General features: G+C 39.1%; 2 protein-coding genes across 7 annotated transcripts; one reads left to right on the top strand and one right to left on the bottom strand.

Moving 5' to 3' along the window:
• Window positions 1-363: 363 nt before the first annotated feature.
• Window positions 364-3975, top strand: dusp23b (dual specificity phosphatase 23b). 6 transcript variants are annotated; one of them, XM_020627778.3, is made up of 4 exons: window positions 385-566; window positions 734-884; window positions 1146-1425; window positions 2672-3975. In XM_020627778.3, exons 3-4 carry the CDS (start codon window positions 1156-1158, stop codon window positions 2855-2857), a joined length of 456 nt encoding a protein of 151 aa, XP_020483434.1. In that variant the 5' UTR covers window positions 385-566; window positions 734-884; window positions 1146-1155; the 3' UTR covers window positions 2858-3975. The 6 variants fall into 6 exon arrangements, with proteins under 6 accessions (XP_020483447.1, XP_020483446.1, XP_065822652.1 ...); XM_020627791.3 differs by lacking the exon at window positions 734-884 and having other exon boundaries at window positions 364-421; XM_020627790.3 differs by lacking the exon at window positions 734-884 and having other exon boundaries at window positions 383-466.
• LOC109978178 (afadin) lies at window positions 3499-15967 on the bottom strand. The gene is made up of 24 exons (XM_065966581.1): window positions 15745-15967; window positions 14625-14817; window positions 13212-13318; window positions 12989-13116; window positions 12805-12887; window positions 11843-11914; window positions 11544-11740; window positions 11185-11330; window positions 10456-10550; window positions 10077-10348; window positions 9687-9830; window positions 7890-8088; window positions 7684-7775; window positions 7501-7587; window positions 7308-7373; window positions 7153-7226; window positions 6612-6715; window positions 6366-6524; window positions 6165-6256; window positions 5810-5950; window positions 4622-5506; window positions 3995-4094; window positions 3832-3883; window positions 3499-3637 (listed from the first exon to the last, which is right to left on the bottom strand). Exons 1-24 carry the CDS (start codon window positions 15838-15840, stop codon window positions 3544-3546), a joined length of 3678 nt encoding a protein of 1225 aa, XP_065822653.1. The 5' UTR covers window positions 15841-15967; the 3' UTR covers window positions 3499-3543.
• Between the last annotated feature and the right edge of the window lie 651 nt (window positions 15968-16618).

The following is a 16618-nucleotide window of genomic DNA, read 5'->3' on the forward strand; positions in this document are numbered from 1 at the left end:
TAAAAAAAACAATTTGTTAGATTAGTTTCTTTACATGGTTAATGTCAAAAATGTGTGTGTGTGTGTGTGTGTGTGTGGGGGGGGGGGGTAATTTATGGAGTAAATATGCTAATGCAATTAATCAATCTTGTCGTTGATTGTGTACAAAAAATATGAATTGGAACAAAACCATCTCGAAAAGAAATTTTCAATTACTCGTCCGGATTTTTTAAAACTAAATTCCTGCACTTTTTTTTTTTTTTTTGTAAAATGTTATTGTGTGCACACGTTATTACCTTGTGCGCACTCCGGTGTGTGGAACCAATATATAATATGCAATCATCCAAGAAGCACTTGAACGCACCACACCTCCACCAAATCTCCAATGTGAAGCCAACTTCACAGCGTCGCCAGTGCCCCATCTAGCACAACAGTAGCTGGTGTAGGTTGTATGTAACAGCGTTGTCTTCTGTCACTGTATAAAACTGTAGGTAGTTAACAAGCATGTTAAAGTAAAGTTAGGGTTTTCTCATTAATCTCTGCTAGCACGAAGTTTAGAAATTATCTTTAGGTAGTTTAGGGAGACGGTAAGTGAAGCGTGTAGTTCATGAGAGTGAGCTTTTACACTTAATGTAAAAATAGGTTGAGGCTTGAGGGGCCTTCACGGTGCATTTTTTTTTACACACGGCTTTTATCATGTCAAATGTGCACTGCTATGAAACTAATCCTCCTTTTCATGCTCTGAACTATGTAGCTCCACCTGTTTGCTGAGGGTTGGTTTCGACAAATAGCCTGACACTGTCAAAAACTGTCTGCATCTCACTCCTACACTGAGTGTTTGCTTTAATTGCAATTTCTCACGGTCTCTAAAGCCAATTTGCCTGCACATTCATCTTATTTTAAAGGTAATATTAATAGTAAGTGCTTGCTACCAATTATCAAATGTCTTTGCTTTTATTTGTATGTTCAATATTGTTGTAGCCAGAGATATATCATGGGTTTTTTTTAGCATACATTAACAAGATATGAGTTCACCTTTTGAGAGAACATATCTAAAATAACTTTAGTCTAACACAGGATACTTAAAACAACAACCAAGTGTAAAGTAATTATATAATGCAAGCAAATAAACTGGCTTAATTTGACTCTTTCTTTTCTCCTTTCAGTCTGAAAAGAATGGCCTCCATGTCTCCAAACAATTTCTCCTGGGTTGAACCGGGCAAGTTGGCCGGATTGGCACTACCCAGAATGACTTCTGATTACCAGTACCTGCTGGACAACGGTATAAAACACCTGGTTTGCCTGTGTGAGAGAAAACCACCCTACCATGACACGTGTCCAGATTTACAGCTGCACCATATCAAGATCGCAGACTTTACCCCACCGTCACCGAGTCAGATTGACAGATTTCTCTCCATTGTTGAAGAGGCCAACACCAAGGGGGAGGTAAGCGCTGAGATAGTTGATAGTCTGTGTTCAATGGAGGGTTAGGCTTTAAAAAAAAAAGAAGCATTTTCAGGACTACCTAGAGTTGAACCTAGATGTGGCTCACACTGTAACTTACTACTTTTGACTTTGATGACACTCCTGGAATAGTTGTAAGGAAAATCTCTTTCACAATTCTGCAGCTCATCCAAAGTGCAGGAATCATGAAGAAAAAACGCTTTGTCAGAGTTTAGGTTTCTTACTATGCATACAGTTTTTAAATTCAAGCTCAGTGTGATGTTTACTCTTTCTGATTGTCTGATTGTCTTTTTTTTTTTTTTGCGTTGTCAGACAGAATTGGTGTTCCTAGATTTGGTCACAACAGGTGCTTGCAAAAAATAGTGTTGCACATTTCTGATCAGAAAATTCAAAATTTGCTCTTTCAAGACAAAATACAAAAACCCCAAGGTGCTATAGTTTCAAGATGCAACACCAGTGAGGAGGAGCACATCACTGGATCACTCTCGCAAACATTAATCCCAGTATGGTTTTACGAAAACAACTATGGTCAGAGATCATGTGGTTTTCATACATCCACTAAAATCTGGATTGAGATCCTATATCATATCAGGACAACAACTGATTTAACTTGTATCTGTTCATTTCATTTATGCCCCCTCTAAATGTTGCTGATCCGTTTGCTGTTTTGTGTTTCTGTTGGCTTTGTCCGTTGTCTCATGTGATCTTTGTTGTTTATGTGCTGCAGAACAGGAAGCTTCTGTGAACCATTTTCAACTCAGTCAGGCCTGCTTTACTTTTGTGATGGTACTTCTTTATCTGTTCCTGAAAGTAAATGTAATGAAAAGGAGATGTTTTCAAATGACTTGCTCTTTCCAGTAAGCAGTCTGAAACATATCCAGTTTAATATCACTCTAGACATGTTTAAAAATATTTATACTACTTATTAACATTTCTATTATTTAACTCCTGATATAGAAAATCTTGAAAACCCACCTGTTCAACTCCACTTCTGGACTTGGTTAAATCAAGTTGTCTTTTATTGTGAGCTGATATATAAATACAAGCTATCATTTATTATTTATTCTAATTATTCATTTGTGGTCGTCGTTTCATTAATCATCTGACTGCATGATGTCTGCTTGCAATAACAAAACGGCAGCTCTGTCTCATAACATGACTAATGCGGGATGTTTCTGCTGCGTAGCCGATGACTTCACTAAACAAACATTGTGTTGTTCCTCTTCAGGGCGTGGGAGTTCACTGCATGCACGGCCATGGCAGAACAGGGACCATGCTGGCCTGCTACCTGGTGAAGACGAGGAAGATATCGGGGATCGACGCCATCAACGAGATCCGCAGGATGCGCAAAGGCTCGATCGAAACCCACGATCAGGAGAAAGCTGTGGTCCAGTTTTATCAGCGCACTAAGTAGCTTTCTCGGTTAAGAAGCACACAGTCATCTGATTTGACATATAAGCTTGAAATGAGAAGAAAAAGTGTCCTGACTACTTTGCTAATGTCCAACTTTATTAACTAATAGAAGAGTAAATTCCAAAGAGCTGACAAACGCTGAATGTTCTGGAGAGCAATGCACACACAGAAACCACAGAATGTTGCTGTGACATTTCAGTATGACGAAAGTTAGAAATACATCTACATGTCCAAGCTGCCTTTTTTACATGCTACTATATATTTTACACTTTCACCAGCATATCATTTCAAGGCTTTAAAAGGGCCGATCCAACAAGAACAAAAAGTACAACAATAACTATACAAGCATCACTTAAAAATAGTTCTGACTCAAGTCACCTGTAGGTGGCAAAAATGTAATTTTGATCAATTTAAGAGCAACAGATTGAACAACAGAAATACTGACAGCCAACCAATAATCTACCAGAAGTTAGTGGGCAGTGGGCATCACATTTCAAATCATAATTTTACTTGAGACACGCTGCCAAACAGTTTTTAATGCTGACGGGTTTCTGGAATTTGTTGTGTCCATACTTACCTTTTTAACAGTCACCATGATGCCATCAACAGTGTGGATCTCATAGTGTCATATCTATCATTCTAGTTATTATTCTTGTGTGTTGCCGTGGGCAGCGCTCGAACCTTCCTTTATACACTGGGCACGAGGGAAAACAGACGCTGACGCTCCTTGAACGTGAGCTTTTCTGGAGCTGATGCCCTCCTGGTTTTCTCCTCCTGGTTCCTGTGAACAAACGAGTACTTGAATTGTGAATACTTAAAAACCTTTTGGGACGCAAACCGTAGGCTGTTCTGTTGTAAAATATATTTACAGAGAACAGATTTATTTCACTCAGGGATCTTACAAACTCTTTTATAAAAGTGTGATCAAAGTTGATTTTGATTTCGGTTGTTTTGCTTCGACAGCTTAAAACTCACTCTCTTGATGCAACGGTGTGCAAGTCATTAGTCCGTCCGCTTGATTTCTGATCTGCCAGAAACATGTAAATGTTAAAATGTGCATAGCAAAGTAAACTGTCTGATGAGCTCCGAGTATTTGAAATAAAGAAAACTGAAAGCAAATTCTACATGTCTGTCTTACCAAGCTTCACTTGGTCTTCCTTTTGGGACAGATGAGTTCCTGCCTGCTTTTTGAACTCTTTAAGTTCAGTGTTCATGTTCCCAGCAGAGCCTCTCCTGTTCTGAAGACGGGGGGAAAAAAAAGAATTCAAGATCATTTATTTTATTTATTTAAACATATCTAGACAGAAAAATACAATGTACTCCACCTTCCCTTAAAAAGTGGAAGCCATATCAATAAGACATTTTAGCTTAAAGAGTCGGAATATTTGTAAATGATCACTAAGTCCTTTCTGTAAACACTAGAATACACTACGATAAAGAAGTGCTGACTTGTGGTAAATAGTTTTTCCAATGTTTTCATCTGAAGGTGAAGTTAACATGATATATTATCCGTAAGTGGTTCTCAATAGGCGGGCCAGAACCCAAAAGAGGGTCGTGAGTGTGTACCTGGAAATTGTTTTGTCAAAAATCCTACCAAGCTTTAAGAGACTTTATTTTACATGTACAAACTGAGGTCCAAACTTTACCACTTTCCATTAAATCAACCTGATTAGGGGGGAGGTGCAGATGACCTAGTCGTTAGGTCGTGGCACATGTACGGAGGCCAAAAATTCTACTTTAGTAGTAGTCTAATTTACACCCTCACCTGTGTCCTTGTATCCAGCTGCTGTATCGTCACCATCATGTCCAAATCCTCGTCGTCCTCCTCCTCCTCCTCTGCTCTCTGCTGAATCTCCTGCAGCCTCTTCTGAAACTGGCACTCCAGGCTGAGCTTCCTGAGCCGGTCGTTCTCCTCCGCTGAGAGCTTTCCTTTCCCCTGAAGCTCCTGCACCTCTCGCTGCAGGAGCTCCACCGCCTGAAGCCTCTGATGCTTCTCCAGTTTCTCCTGGGCCTCCCTCCTCCACGGGTCAGACAGCCCTTGGGGGTCTTTCTGCTTGGTGCGACTCTGCTTCTGCTGGGTGGGAGGTTCTTGGAAGGAGACGTGTTTTGTTGGAGGGATGCTTACTTGTGGCTTTGCTGCAGGATCTCTGTGTGTAGTGGATCTTTGCTGCTGCGGGACAAGTGACAGCTGAGGTAGCTTCTTGATAGCGGGGACGGGACATGCATGAATAGGATTAGCTGGGTTCTGAGGACTCTTCCCATTAACTTTGAGAGTTTGGCACATCTTCAGTGCCACTAAAGAAGAACTCTGGAAGGTGGTCAGTAGAGGATTTGTGTGTGTGTTCACAGCTCTGGTCACGGGGATGTCAATACGTATTGGCTGGATTGAAGGTGTAGGTGTTTGGTTTTGGGAAAAAGGAGTTCTCCAAACACCGGCGCTGCTTGTGCGGCTCCCCTGCTGTTGTTTAGTAGGAGATGAACTCACTGAGAGGATGTCATGTGTAGAAACACTTGAACGGATTGGGAAAGATGAATAGTGGCTCATGGTTTGCTTTGCACGTTGCTCCTTCTGATCCAACAAGTTCTGCCTTTCGTCCAGCAGGGGGCCTCCACGGTCCATACACAAGTTTTCCTGGGACAGAGCTTGGCGCTAGAAGAGAACAATTTTTGTTTAGTATAGTTTTTGTGCTAGTGTAGCGACTGTGCCATCATGGATGTCAAAACTTCATGGCATCATTGAAAATAAAGCTTAGAGTTTAAGTTTAAACTTTTAAACGCCTCTTGATTCCATCTGTGAAGGGCTGAAGCACAAAAGTTTTCTTCTACTTTGCCTCTCAATTAGACTTAGTTAAAGTAATGAAGTAAATGTTCTTTCTGAACATTAAGTTGACTCTGATGATGATATGATCACCAAGGGATTGATTCAGTGCCAGAGTATTTAACAGACACTCACCATGAAGGTTCTGTTACTTGAACTCTGTCCATCTAAAGGCTTCAAAGACACTTTGAATGTTTGCTGCTGTCGCCCAGATTCAGACATATTCTTCTCCTGGGATTTAGGGTTTGGCAGTGTCAAGTATTCCCTGTGATGGGTCTGAAAACAGACACAAAAAGGTAACAAAAGTTTTTTTTTTTTTGTTTTTTTTTTTAACACATTACATTAAGTTAAAAACAGTTCCTTGTGTTACTCATACGCCATCTATTTTCATTTTTTAAATGTTGCTGACATTTTCTCTCATCATAGTGATTTAACTTTTTTTTTTTTAAACAATACATTCCAAGCATTAATCAAATACAAAATAACTTACATCAGTAGAAAGGTTGATACTGGAAACAGCAGTGATGTTGTTCCCTCTTACCACAGGGTCACCAGTTTCATCTCCCTCTCCTGGGGCAAAGTCTATGAAAACAAGCAGTGAATTAATACTCTGTGGATGTGCTAATGACTTGCCCTCAAGTATGTAACATAATTAATTTAGTAAATCTGATAAAAATAGAAAATCACCCACTGGTCATGTTGGGGTTGGAGCGATAAAGTTGTCTGTTTCTCTGCATCATCTGCTCCCTTTTTCTTTTGCTGCTTCCATGCAGCATTTCTGAGGGTCCAGGATCGCCAACGTAGTACAGCTCATGTGATTTACTGTTTGGGACAGCGTAAGTCTCATCGCCTTGAGAAGGAAGAAAAGGTCTAAATTAGTTCCAGAAGAGCAGACAGCGGAAAAAAAAAAAAAAAAAGACAATTTATTTTTATCAACCTTTAGTCTCACTCAGCAGAGCCCCCAGGCCGTGGTAGCTCGCCCCAAACTTTGCAACTTTGAGGGTCACAACAGGGCCAGTTTGCATCATGATAGCTGCTGCCCTAAATCAATAAAAGAATACAAATGTTATTTCTCAATTTAATGGCTTATTAAACTGTTAGTGAAGAGAACTTGTCTACATTTTTCAAAACATTTAGAGGACTGTAAAGCCTTTGTCTCATACTTTTTCTTAGATTATCTTCATCTGAGAGGAGAAACAAACAACTCTTTCATGTTGAATGAGCTGCGAGAGAAGCCGCAGCAAAAAAAAAAAATAGATTCATGGCATTATCTGTGGAGGAAGTACTTTGCATTTGACGTAGTAAATGTCTATTTGGGGCAATAAATGCACATACAAAATGACATGGCAATGCAACCTTAAGTTACAGATTTATGTAATTCTGGGCTACAGTGGTGAGATGACTAATTCAAAGGTGAAGAAAGCAAACATAGCCCTTCTTCCTGGCAGCTGTAAAGCAGCATGATATGTAGCAGCTACCTCTCTTGGCTGATGCCAACCAGACTCTGACCATCCACACTCAGCAGCTGATCCCCAGCTGTTAACCTGCCATTCTGCAAAAGGTGGAGACAAAAGATATTAATCCCGTTGAAATTCTCCGTATGTCATGCTGAATTAAAATGTTCAGAACTCACAATTTCAGCCGGTCCTCCTTTGACAATCGACTTGATATAGATGCCGAGGTTACCTAGCCCTGCTCCCTGAAGCAAAACAAGAGGAAGGGTATAAACTAAGATGAACATTAAGCAGAAAGTTCTGTTGTTAGAAAAGTTCCAGTTTGTGAATGCATCAGCGTTAGTGTAAAATATTGACATTGAAGGGAGTCACCTTGGCAGCAACAATGCTGACCCCCATGCCACTGTTCAGAGGTTTGTTCAGAGTAATAGTTACGATCTCTGGCTCTCTGTGTGCTGCCTGTTAAAGGAAATATGTTTAATTATAACATTGGTTTATTTGATGTGTGTGTTTGTTATTTATCTGGATCAACAAAGCAGTCTGTGTTTTACTTACCAAGTGTGTGCTCTCCTCAGAGGAGGGGAGTTCACTGAAGTACACAGTCCAATCACCTTTAGAGGTTGGCTGGGACATCAAAGAGCAGAGACCTGAATGAGAAGGATGTCAATACAAATAACAAACCAGTTGTACGTGTTATTTTGGATGCAATAACTGGTACTTTACTGTATTCACATTTTGGAAATACAACAAAAATCCCATACCTTTCCGGCAAATTGGCTCCAAAAATTCCCTTAATCCTGCAGGGATTCCTCTCAAGGTGTCACAGGAGTATCCTCCCTCCGGCAGCAGGAAGGGCAGGTGAAGGTCGAGGCACTCCTCCAAATGGATGTCCCGTCCTTCACTCCGAATCATATCATCTGCTGAGGCCTCTGCGGCCGTCACTACAGCATCGATCAAATCCTGCAGCGAGGGTGACAAGAAGATCAGACAGCAGATATATTTCAGGAAAAGGTTGTTCTAGTGTATGGATTGGCATTTGTCATTCCATGACAAGGCTTCAGGGAAGGGACATCCAATCTGGCTGCTGTGATCTTGAGCAACATACTGAGGAATTTACTGCAGATGACCCTGACTGCTGACCTTTCTGAAAAAATTAAAGTAGCCTGCTTTTCATTGATTTATTTCAACTATTTTCTTTGCACATTAAGTTTTAGCATGTAAAACTTAAAATAACCTAAAAGAAAAAGGCCAAATGCACTGTTATTAATTAAAGTATTGAACATTCACTGTTATTAACAAAAGTATTGACATACACTGGACTTTAAAGAACAGTAATGATATAGCCTACGTAATCAAAAATAAGTACTTAATACTTAAATAAGACTTAAATATTTTAAAGTTTACTTGGATATTTCAAAATAGACAGCTTTAGCTAAATATGATTTGTGACTAATTATTTTTTCCCTATTTAACTAAAGTATACTTCCTTTTAACAAAGCAGTTGTTTACATATTGAAAGATAAGTAGTGCAACTCTATGTAGTAGTATCTAGAAATATAAGGTTGTAGTTGAGGCAGTAGTAGGCTAACTTAACTTTTGGGTTTTAGCACCCATAAGCAGCTGAAGCGTTGTTGCAGCAGACTAATAGCAGATAGTTAAGGTAATGGTAACAGGAAAAGGAGACTTATCTCTGAGGTCAATGGCGGGATATTTAAATAATTTTATTTGCGCTGGCTCTTAACCATTGACTATAAATATTAACTCTTAACTGATTGGCTACGATTTGTGCTTTTACGCTTTGTCTAGGAAGCAAATAAGTGAAAATTACCTAAAATGTCTTGCTGTGGCTTAGCTATATATTTATTTATTTTCATTTTTGTTAAGACACTAGTCAAAGTCTTATAAAGTCCTGACAGTTGCATGATAATGCTACTTTGCTTTATACATTTGCCTATTTGGACATTGAATTCTACTATATTTGTCTTGTGAATATTTCATTTTACAGCCAAAGTTATATCTAGAATCTCATACCTTCACTTAAGTGAACACAAGTCAGTCTTATAAAGTTGTTCTTTAAACTACAATTATTACTGGAGCTTTTTGACCTCTTCAAGGCCCATTCCCCAAATAATCCCTGTCTAATATTGGCTTAATGGGAATGACTTTGCTCTTGTCACTATTGGGTTGGTTTTCAAGTTTCCTTCACACACCTCAAAATCAGCACAATATTGAAGAAGTATTTCATTCATAAGCTATGGCTTATGTGACAGTTCACTTTACTATTCTTCATTTATAATTCATTATCATATTCATGTTCATTCATTATTCATATTATTAAATCTATACCGCAGAGCTATGGTTCTGTGGTTGAGGCTGCTGCTACATTTACGCACACATCACTCTTTTTACACATAAAAGCCATAGTTATTGGATGTAGGATCAATTAAAAACACATTGGAAGTGTTTGTCCCTAAAGGTAGCACTGTAGTTGTAGTTTCGAGAAGGGAAAACAACAGACGTATCACAGGAGTGGAAATACAGACAAGAAGTATACTTACAGGAGGGATGTGAGGCTCATTGGTTGCATAGAGGTAGCCAGCTAGCAAAGTCTTCAACTGAAGTGAGTTCAGCTTAAAGCAGGTGCTCTGGATGTCCTTCACGTCTTGCATTGTGTACTTATTCATAGTCAGGAGCATGGTTGCCTAGTAACAGCCAGGAAATGCTATTTTTTAACACCGTGTACAAACAGGTACATGGATGGGCTCTAAAGATGAAACCTTCAAAGCTTAAACATTTCAATAAATGTGATGTCCTACAAAGAAGTTCAGAGTGAAAATCAGGTTCAGGTTTTACTCATGACATATGTTATGACAACATATCTAATAAAATCTGTTTTCCAACCATTGTTTTACTTATATTCAGACATGTGAGGGCTTGATGGGACCGACCTGGATTATGTGGCCAAGGTGGCAGTCAGCAGCCAGTTCCAGGCCCTGCCTCTCCGCCCAGGCTTCGATGGCTGTGAGCCTCTGGCGAAGAGCAGCTCCCCAGTAGTGGGAGCGCAGGCTCGGAGTGTTGTGCCCTTGGTTCATCAGCTGGTTGAAGAGCCAGGCACTGATGAAGTGGAAGAGTTGGGAAAAGAGCTGGATGGTGAAGGCGGGGTTGACCCGACAGCGACGTAAAAGAGACATGGTGTTCATCATGGTGTTCAGCACCATTTCTGCAAAGGTCAAAAGTTAAAGTTAAAAGTTTATATTCTTTGAACAGGAAGGCAAAATGCAATATTACAGCTCTTTACAGTTAATTATGTGGTTTATTAAGATTTACCTATACCAGCAGGCAGTCTGCCGTGTTGTTCTGGATCGATTAAAAAAGTTGGTAAATGCTTCCTTAACTCATTCTGCAGACACTGTAACAGGAACCTGGGGAAATAAAATACACCTCAAACCAAAAACACATTATGCTTAACATAATGGTGGACTGTGTGATTATTTACATTGTTGAATACTCTATCGATTATGTTTACAATGTTTGATTGGTTGTTTGGTCTATTTAATGTCAGAAAAGAATCCCAAGAAAATTGGCCCCTTTAAATAACTAATTTGCCATTTCTACATGACAACTTCTGCTCTGTTGTAGCAAGATATCCTCCCAAAATAAGCTAATACCAATGTATGTGTCATGAGTGAATTATGGGCTGTTATATAAACACATAAAGTAATGCAAAGGAAAAAAAGCACATTAAAGTAACACACTGCTGATGTGCTTTTCTATATTGTAGTGTTGTCGGGATTTGCGATCGCAGGGTTATTACAGTGGTTAAGAAGCTATTTTTGAGTTGTTGAGTTGATGAAGTTGATTGTTTTGTTGGTAACTGATATGTGGTGCACCAAAAGGTAAAAATACTTTTATAAAAAGAGCTGGTCAAGCAGCATGGTAACACCTTATTTCAGCTGTACTTTATCTGTACGTTTATGGTGACTCGTGGAGGACAGTGTTGAGCATGTCTCGGTTTGTATTCAAAAATAACTGAATTCTTTGTGGTCTCCTCTGTACCTGTAAGCTTTATGCACCAGGTGGGAAAGATCCACCTGACTGTGCTGGGTAAGTGAGGTAAGGTCTTTGTCATTCTTGAGGAAGTTCAGTAGCTCAGAGGTGTTGGACATCCAGAAGGCGAGAGCACCAGCGATGGTCTGCTGTCTCTGCAAAGTATATTAAACAGCAAATACATTTAAACACCTGAAAGAGTTGGCTTTGATTACTTATTACTTTTGAACACTGGATATAAGTCTCTTTTGGTATGATATCGCAAGAGAGCAGCCTTTCGTTTAGTTAGATTTACGATTTCCTTATAATCTGAGTCTTATATTCAGTGCATACATATGTAACAAAAGTCAGGGGTTTATTTGACTTGCCTGGATGACTTTCCTTGTCATGGCCACTATTTTGCTTGTGACAGAGGTTACACTTTGTGACGGGTTAGAGCTTCTGCTGTGACATCTCTGCAGAGCAAAACGCCCTGCTGCATAGAGGACGTATGCAGGCGAGAGCTTGAAATGAACTGTGGAACTGTTGGTGTAATTTATGACTGCAGACAGGAAGGCTTCCTCAGCTGTAATGCAAACACACCAGCAGGGGGCAGGGGGGCATTGTGAGAATGAAGAAAAGTGAGCTTAAAACTGACAAGTATAAAACTGGAAGAAAATATACTCACAGTTATCACAGAATTTGATTCCTACTGGCAATCCAGGTTGATCTGGATGAAAACCTCTTGTATGCTTTGCTCCTGTATTTTATGAAAGAAAAGTCATCAGACACCCTATTTATGTTCGTATTAATGGAAGCAATTGGTAACGTCTGTACTGAATCATGCCTCTGATTTCTTAAATATTTAAAAATCTTTTAATCTTGTACAGCATATCTCTGTCCCAACAAACAAACATGTGCACATGCTTTACCTTGTTTATACTCTGGGTATGACCCTCAAATTAAATTAAATTTGACATTTGACTATTTGATGCTACACTTTTCATTTTTATGATAACACAGAAATGTAAATTTCACTCTCATTTTTTTACTGGTCCTTCTTGATTTAACTGCAGCCTTTGGCTTTGACACCTCGATCATGCCATTCACTTCACAGACTGCATGACTGGTTTGGCATTTCCGGTAGAGCCTTAAGCTGGTTTCAATTGTATTTGAGTAACAGGTCTTTCAAAGTCTGTATCGATAATCACATTCCTCCTCTGCTCCTCTGCTTTGTGGAGTTCCCCCTGGTTTTGTCCTTGGACCAATCCCTTTTTGTTTATATGCTGCCACCGGGTAATATTTTCAACCAGTTTCACGATGTCTCACTGCTATTCCGATGATACTCAAATCTATTTTTCTGCAAAAGCAAATAGCCTACCTTCATGTAACTCCTAAACCCTTTCTTGTGCGTAGTTTGTTTCTGTGTTTTCCTGATTTTTACTTTGCCCTGTTTGTAATTGGGATTTATTTATGTACATTTCCTCTCCTTATGATTTGTCTGATTGCTTTTATTTGTGAAGCACTTTGGGACTGAGTGTTTTAAAAGTGCTGTATGAATAACGTTTTACTTACTTACTTTGTATTGCTTATTTACAAGGCTGACTATTCTTACAATTTATATTTTTCTATAACTTAGAGAAGACTTACCCTGGTCTGTCTGCCTCTGTAGCTTATTTGTCTCATGGTTGTTCACACAAATGTTGTTGTTGTTCAGCCGTGTTTCAGTTGACCTAGATATTTGTTTTAAAAGGTGGATGATAGTCAGTAAGGTAGGCCTTTAAGATAATGGTCTAGAAAATAACATTTCATCGTGAACAAAGAAGAATCATACCCATTCTCATCTTCTGACACCTTGTCAGTTGCTTTTGCTTTGTTCTTCTCTTTGTTTTTGTCTTTTCTTGACAGTGTCCTTTTGAAGTTTTGGATAATACCTCCCTTTTCCTTTTCGTGAACGTTTTCCTTTATTTTCAAAATGCAGAAATAGAGCATAGATATGAGATAATGTGTAAGCATGACATAATGAAACTGCAGACTGATTAATGTGTGTGTGGTACCTCAGAACTCTCCTTGTCTTTCTTGAGCACAAAACGTCCTTCTCTGTCGTCCGTGGTCCAGTGTAGTTGTACAACCAAAGGCTTTTCATCCAGATCCAGTTTACGTTCTTATTACAACAACACAGAACATTAGTTTGATTAATGTTTTATTATTTGTTAAGCGCAAATTCATAACAAATGTTTTCTCAAGACACTTCACAAAAAGAGCAGGTATAGACCTTACTCTTTCTATTATTATTTACAAAGACCCAATATGAATCCACCATGAGCTAGCAGGGTACACACCACATGATAATTTGATGATTCTCTACTTCCAACCATATTGGAAAAGCAAAGCAAAGGCCCGATTATCTGATGGTTCCAAGATTTTCCTGTGATGTGAGTTACGTAAAGATTGATTTTACCCTCCCTGATCAGCTCGGAAGACAATTGTGGCTGCCCCAAGAGATGTAAACATGTTTAACATTTACAATCAGCAATCCTGTTGTTTAAGGAAAACACCAAGGACAGCCGAGCAGTGGTTTGTCAGTGGATGGTAGGAAGCAAGCTGACTGAAGCAAGAAGCACAACAAACACATTCATCGCGACGACAGCAAACACAAAGCAGCATAAAGTTGGATATGAACATCTGTATGAGCATGTGACAAATAAAAATCTTGAATCTTGAATCTTGGCTGGATGTCAGAAATTGAGAACCAACTTGCTGATTTGTGGCAAAAACATGTGTATTTATACAATGACAGGAGTCCAAAAACCAACATCATTCATTCTTCCTGCTCAACATTTTTTTTTTTACTCTTATGTGGCGTTTGACTATGTGAGATGAGGAGTTTTGAGAGTTGAGACTCTGGTTGTCGGTGAATGAATTTCCTTTATCTCAAAGTCAATTGTTTAAAGTTTAAGATCAGAAGTCTGAAAAAGGCCTTGTGGTTAACAAAGGCTTAAGAGATTTTCACATCACGTTCAAAAGTAAAACAAGGGGGGCATTAACCTTGCTCCAGAATTTTGAAGCTTTAAATGTGACGGAAAAAAAAGGGTTTTGCAAATAAGCGGCTAAATAAAACCACAGAGGTTGGAACATAAAGCTCATTAGGCTGTTAGTTGTGTTACCAAGTCGGTAGCTCTGTGGAGGTAAAGCTGAAGTCATGCTACTGTACTGCTGTGTAGTCTGCTTAAAGCCTTACATAAGCTTTTACTTCTAGTGACAGCATTGACAGTATTCCTCTGATATAAAGGAGGAATAATGAATCTTTTGTTTGTCTTTTAACCTTTTTTTTTTTTTGAGGAACCAGGTTATGCAAAGTCCCAGGGTTGGCTACCAAAATACGCCACCATGTGGAGATCTATTGCTCCTTTTTCATCCAGAATCTTAAAGCTTTATTACTTCTCTGGACACATAAGTGGAGGGATTACCTTTACTTGCTTGGATCTCATACAGGGAATAACTTGTTGTCAGCATCTTCATATCAGGCCTGAATTTCTCTGAAAGTGTTTCGATGACCTCGTGAGTTGCAGAGCTGCTGCAAACACGCAGGCACTTTGTGGCCACGTTTCCTCCAAGATGATCCTCAAAGTAGAAGCGCATCACACCATGAAACTCCAAGTTCTGCTGAAAAAACTGTTTTATTACTTTGTACTGCGTTAAAACATGGGATTGATAGGCTTTCGTTCCACAATACACGTCTAAAAACCTGTGTTTTACATTTGCATGAAGGTCAGGGGACTAATAAAACCATTACCAGCTGATTGGCCAAAAGAAACAGTGGTTAAAATATCATAGCTTTTCGTCTCTGAAGAGATTGAGGCACCAAAAATACTGGATCCTACATTTCCATAATAATTTGGTGCCCGACTTGCCGACTTCACGTCATATCTGTCATTAACATGGCAGGCAATATATGTTATGTTTATGGTAAGAAACTTTGATTAATTCATGTATTGCACATAATTTCTTTGCTCAAATGTAATTTGTAATAACCCATACTAGTTAGTACAGTTTTTAGTATGGTATTTAACCCTTCATAACAAGTCAGGCACATTAGCTAAAACAATATTTTAGTTTTTAGTTATATTAGCATTCAACCTTGAGTAAAAAGTCAGGTAGCGTTTAATCTGACTAAATAGCATTGTTAAATGCTTATAAATAAATCTTCTAAGTAATCTAGGCCACTATGTGAACAGCAACTAACATGAACTCCCCAGTCTGTCAGCCAGTCTGGGACAAATAACTCTAAAGCTTCAATATTCCGACTTTCAGAATTGAAAGCAAGTGAACACACTGAAGTCGGATGAATGAATTCCTGACTCAGAAACTGGGACCATCCTAGGAGCACCTGAATGCAGCATAAATGTATGATATTAAAAAAAAAAAGCCCTTATTAGTAACCCTCCATTTCCTTAACATACATCGTTCAACTCTAAAAACACATCTAAAGGTGCATCCAAAACTTTGGCATAGATAGTTATGCAGAAATAAAGGTGCACAGAATGTAGATGGTTTCTGAACCTTGTCTGATGTCTGCAGGCTACTCACCTCATCTGGTGGGCTTATTTCAAAAAGGTCCAGTCTGTTATTGTTCCATTGTCTGATAACTTGGGCTAGTTTCTCCCGTTTTTCCTCCTCCGGCATTTTTCACAAGGGACTTCAAAGTTTCTGTCTGCTAATTTGCTGTAGATGGGTTTTTTTCCCCAGAAAGAGACTGAGAGGAATATCCTGTGACAGAAAAGTTCTTGTCTGTATGGTATTGTATCCACTAGGACCCCACCCCTTTATCAATCTACTCCCCATTAGTTTTAAACTCATTGTACTGTGCAGTGAGTTTTTTAAACATAATTGAATACTTCATCCCCTCTCTAAGCCCCCACACCCCTCTGCCCCTATTTAACGGGTCAGCAGATCTTTATTATGTGAGACAAACAGTTTCCTAATCGTATATCTGTTACAGGCAAATGATCCACCACCAAAATAGATCTGTCAATTTCTCTTTAATTGTTTCATGTCATTTCCATGAGCTAAAGTGCATTTGTGGATTTTTCATGAAGGGATTGAAATGCTAACCTATCATAGCTTTCTTTTATATAATAATTGAATCATGCTGCTGAGGTCATCACGTTGTGTTTATAGTGCACAGGAGTCTCAGACGTTTCCACATTCACCATGAGAGCTTTGCATCCTCTTTTTAGTAGCGACACTAACATTTACGCTGGTGGGAATTCCACTTCTCTCACCCAAGATTCTCAACACAATTTATGGTTTCATGTATTCCCATTCAGTCAGCACCATCTATGTAGGGCAGCTTTTGTTGGCTGCTCCGAGGCTCTACTGGTAACACTACAATGGAACAAAAGCCTCGACAAAAACAACTCTTAATTAGATATACACTATAGCTTTAAAACTGCATAATCAG

This window comes from Labrus bergylta, chromosome 18 (genome assembly GCF_963930695.1).
Source record: "Labrus bergylta chromosome 18, fLabBer1.1, whole genome shotgun sequence".
NCBI lineage: Eukaryota > Metazoa > Chordata > Actinopteri > Labriformes > Labridae > Labrus > Labrus bergylta.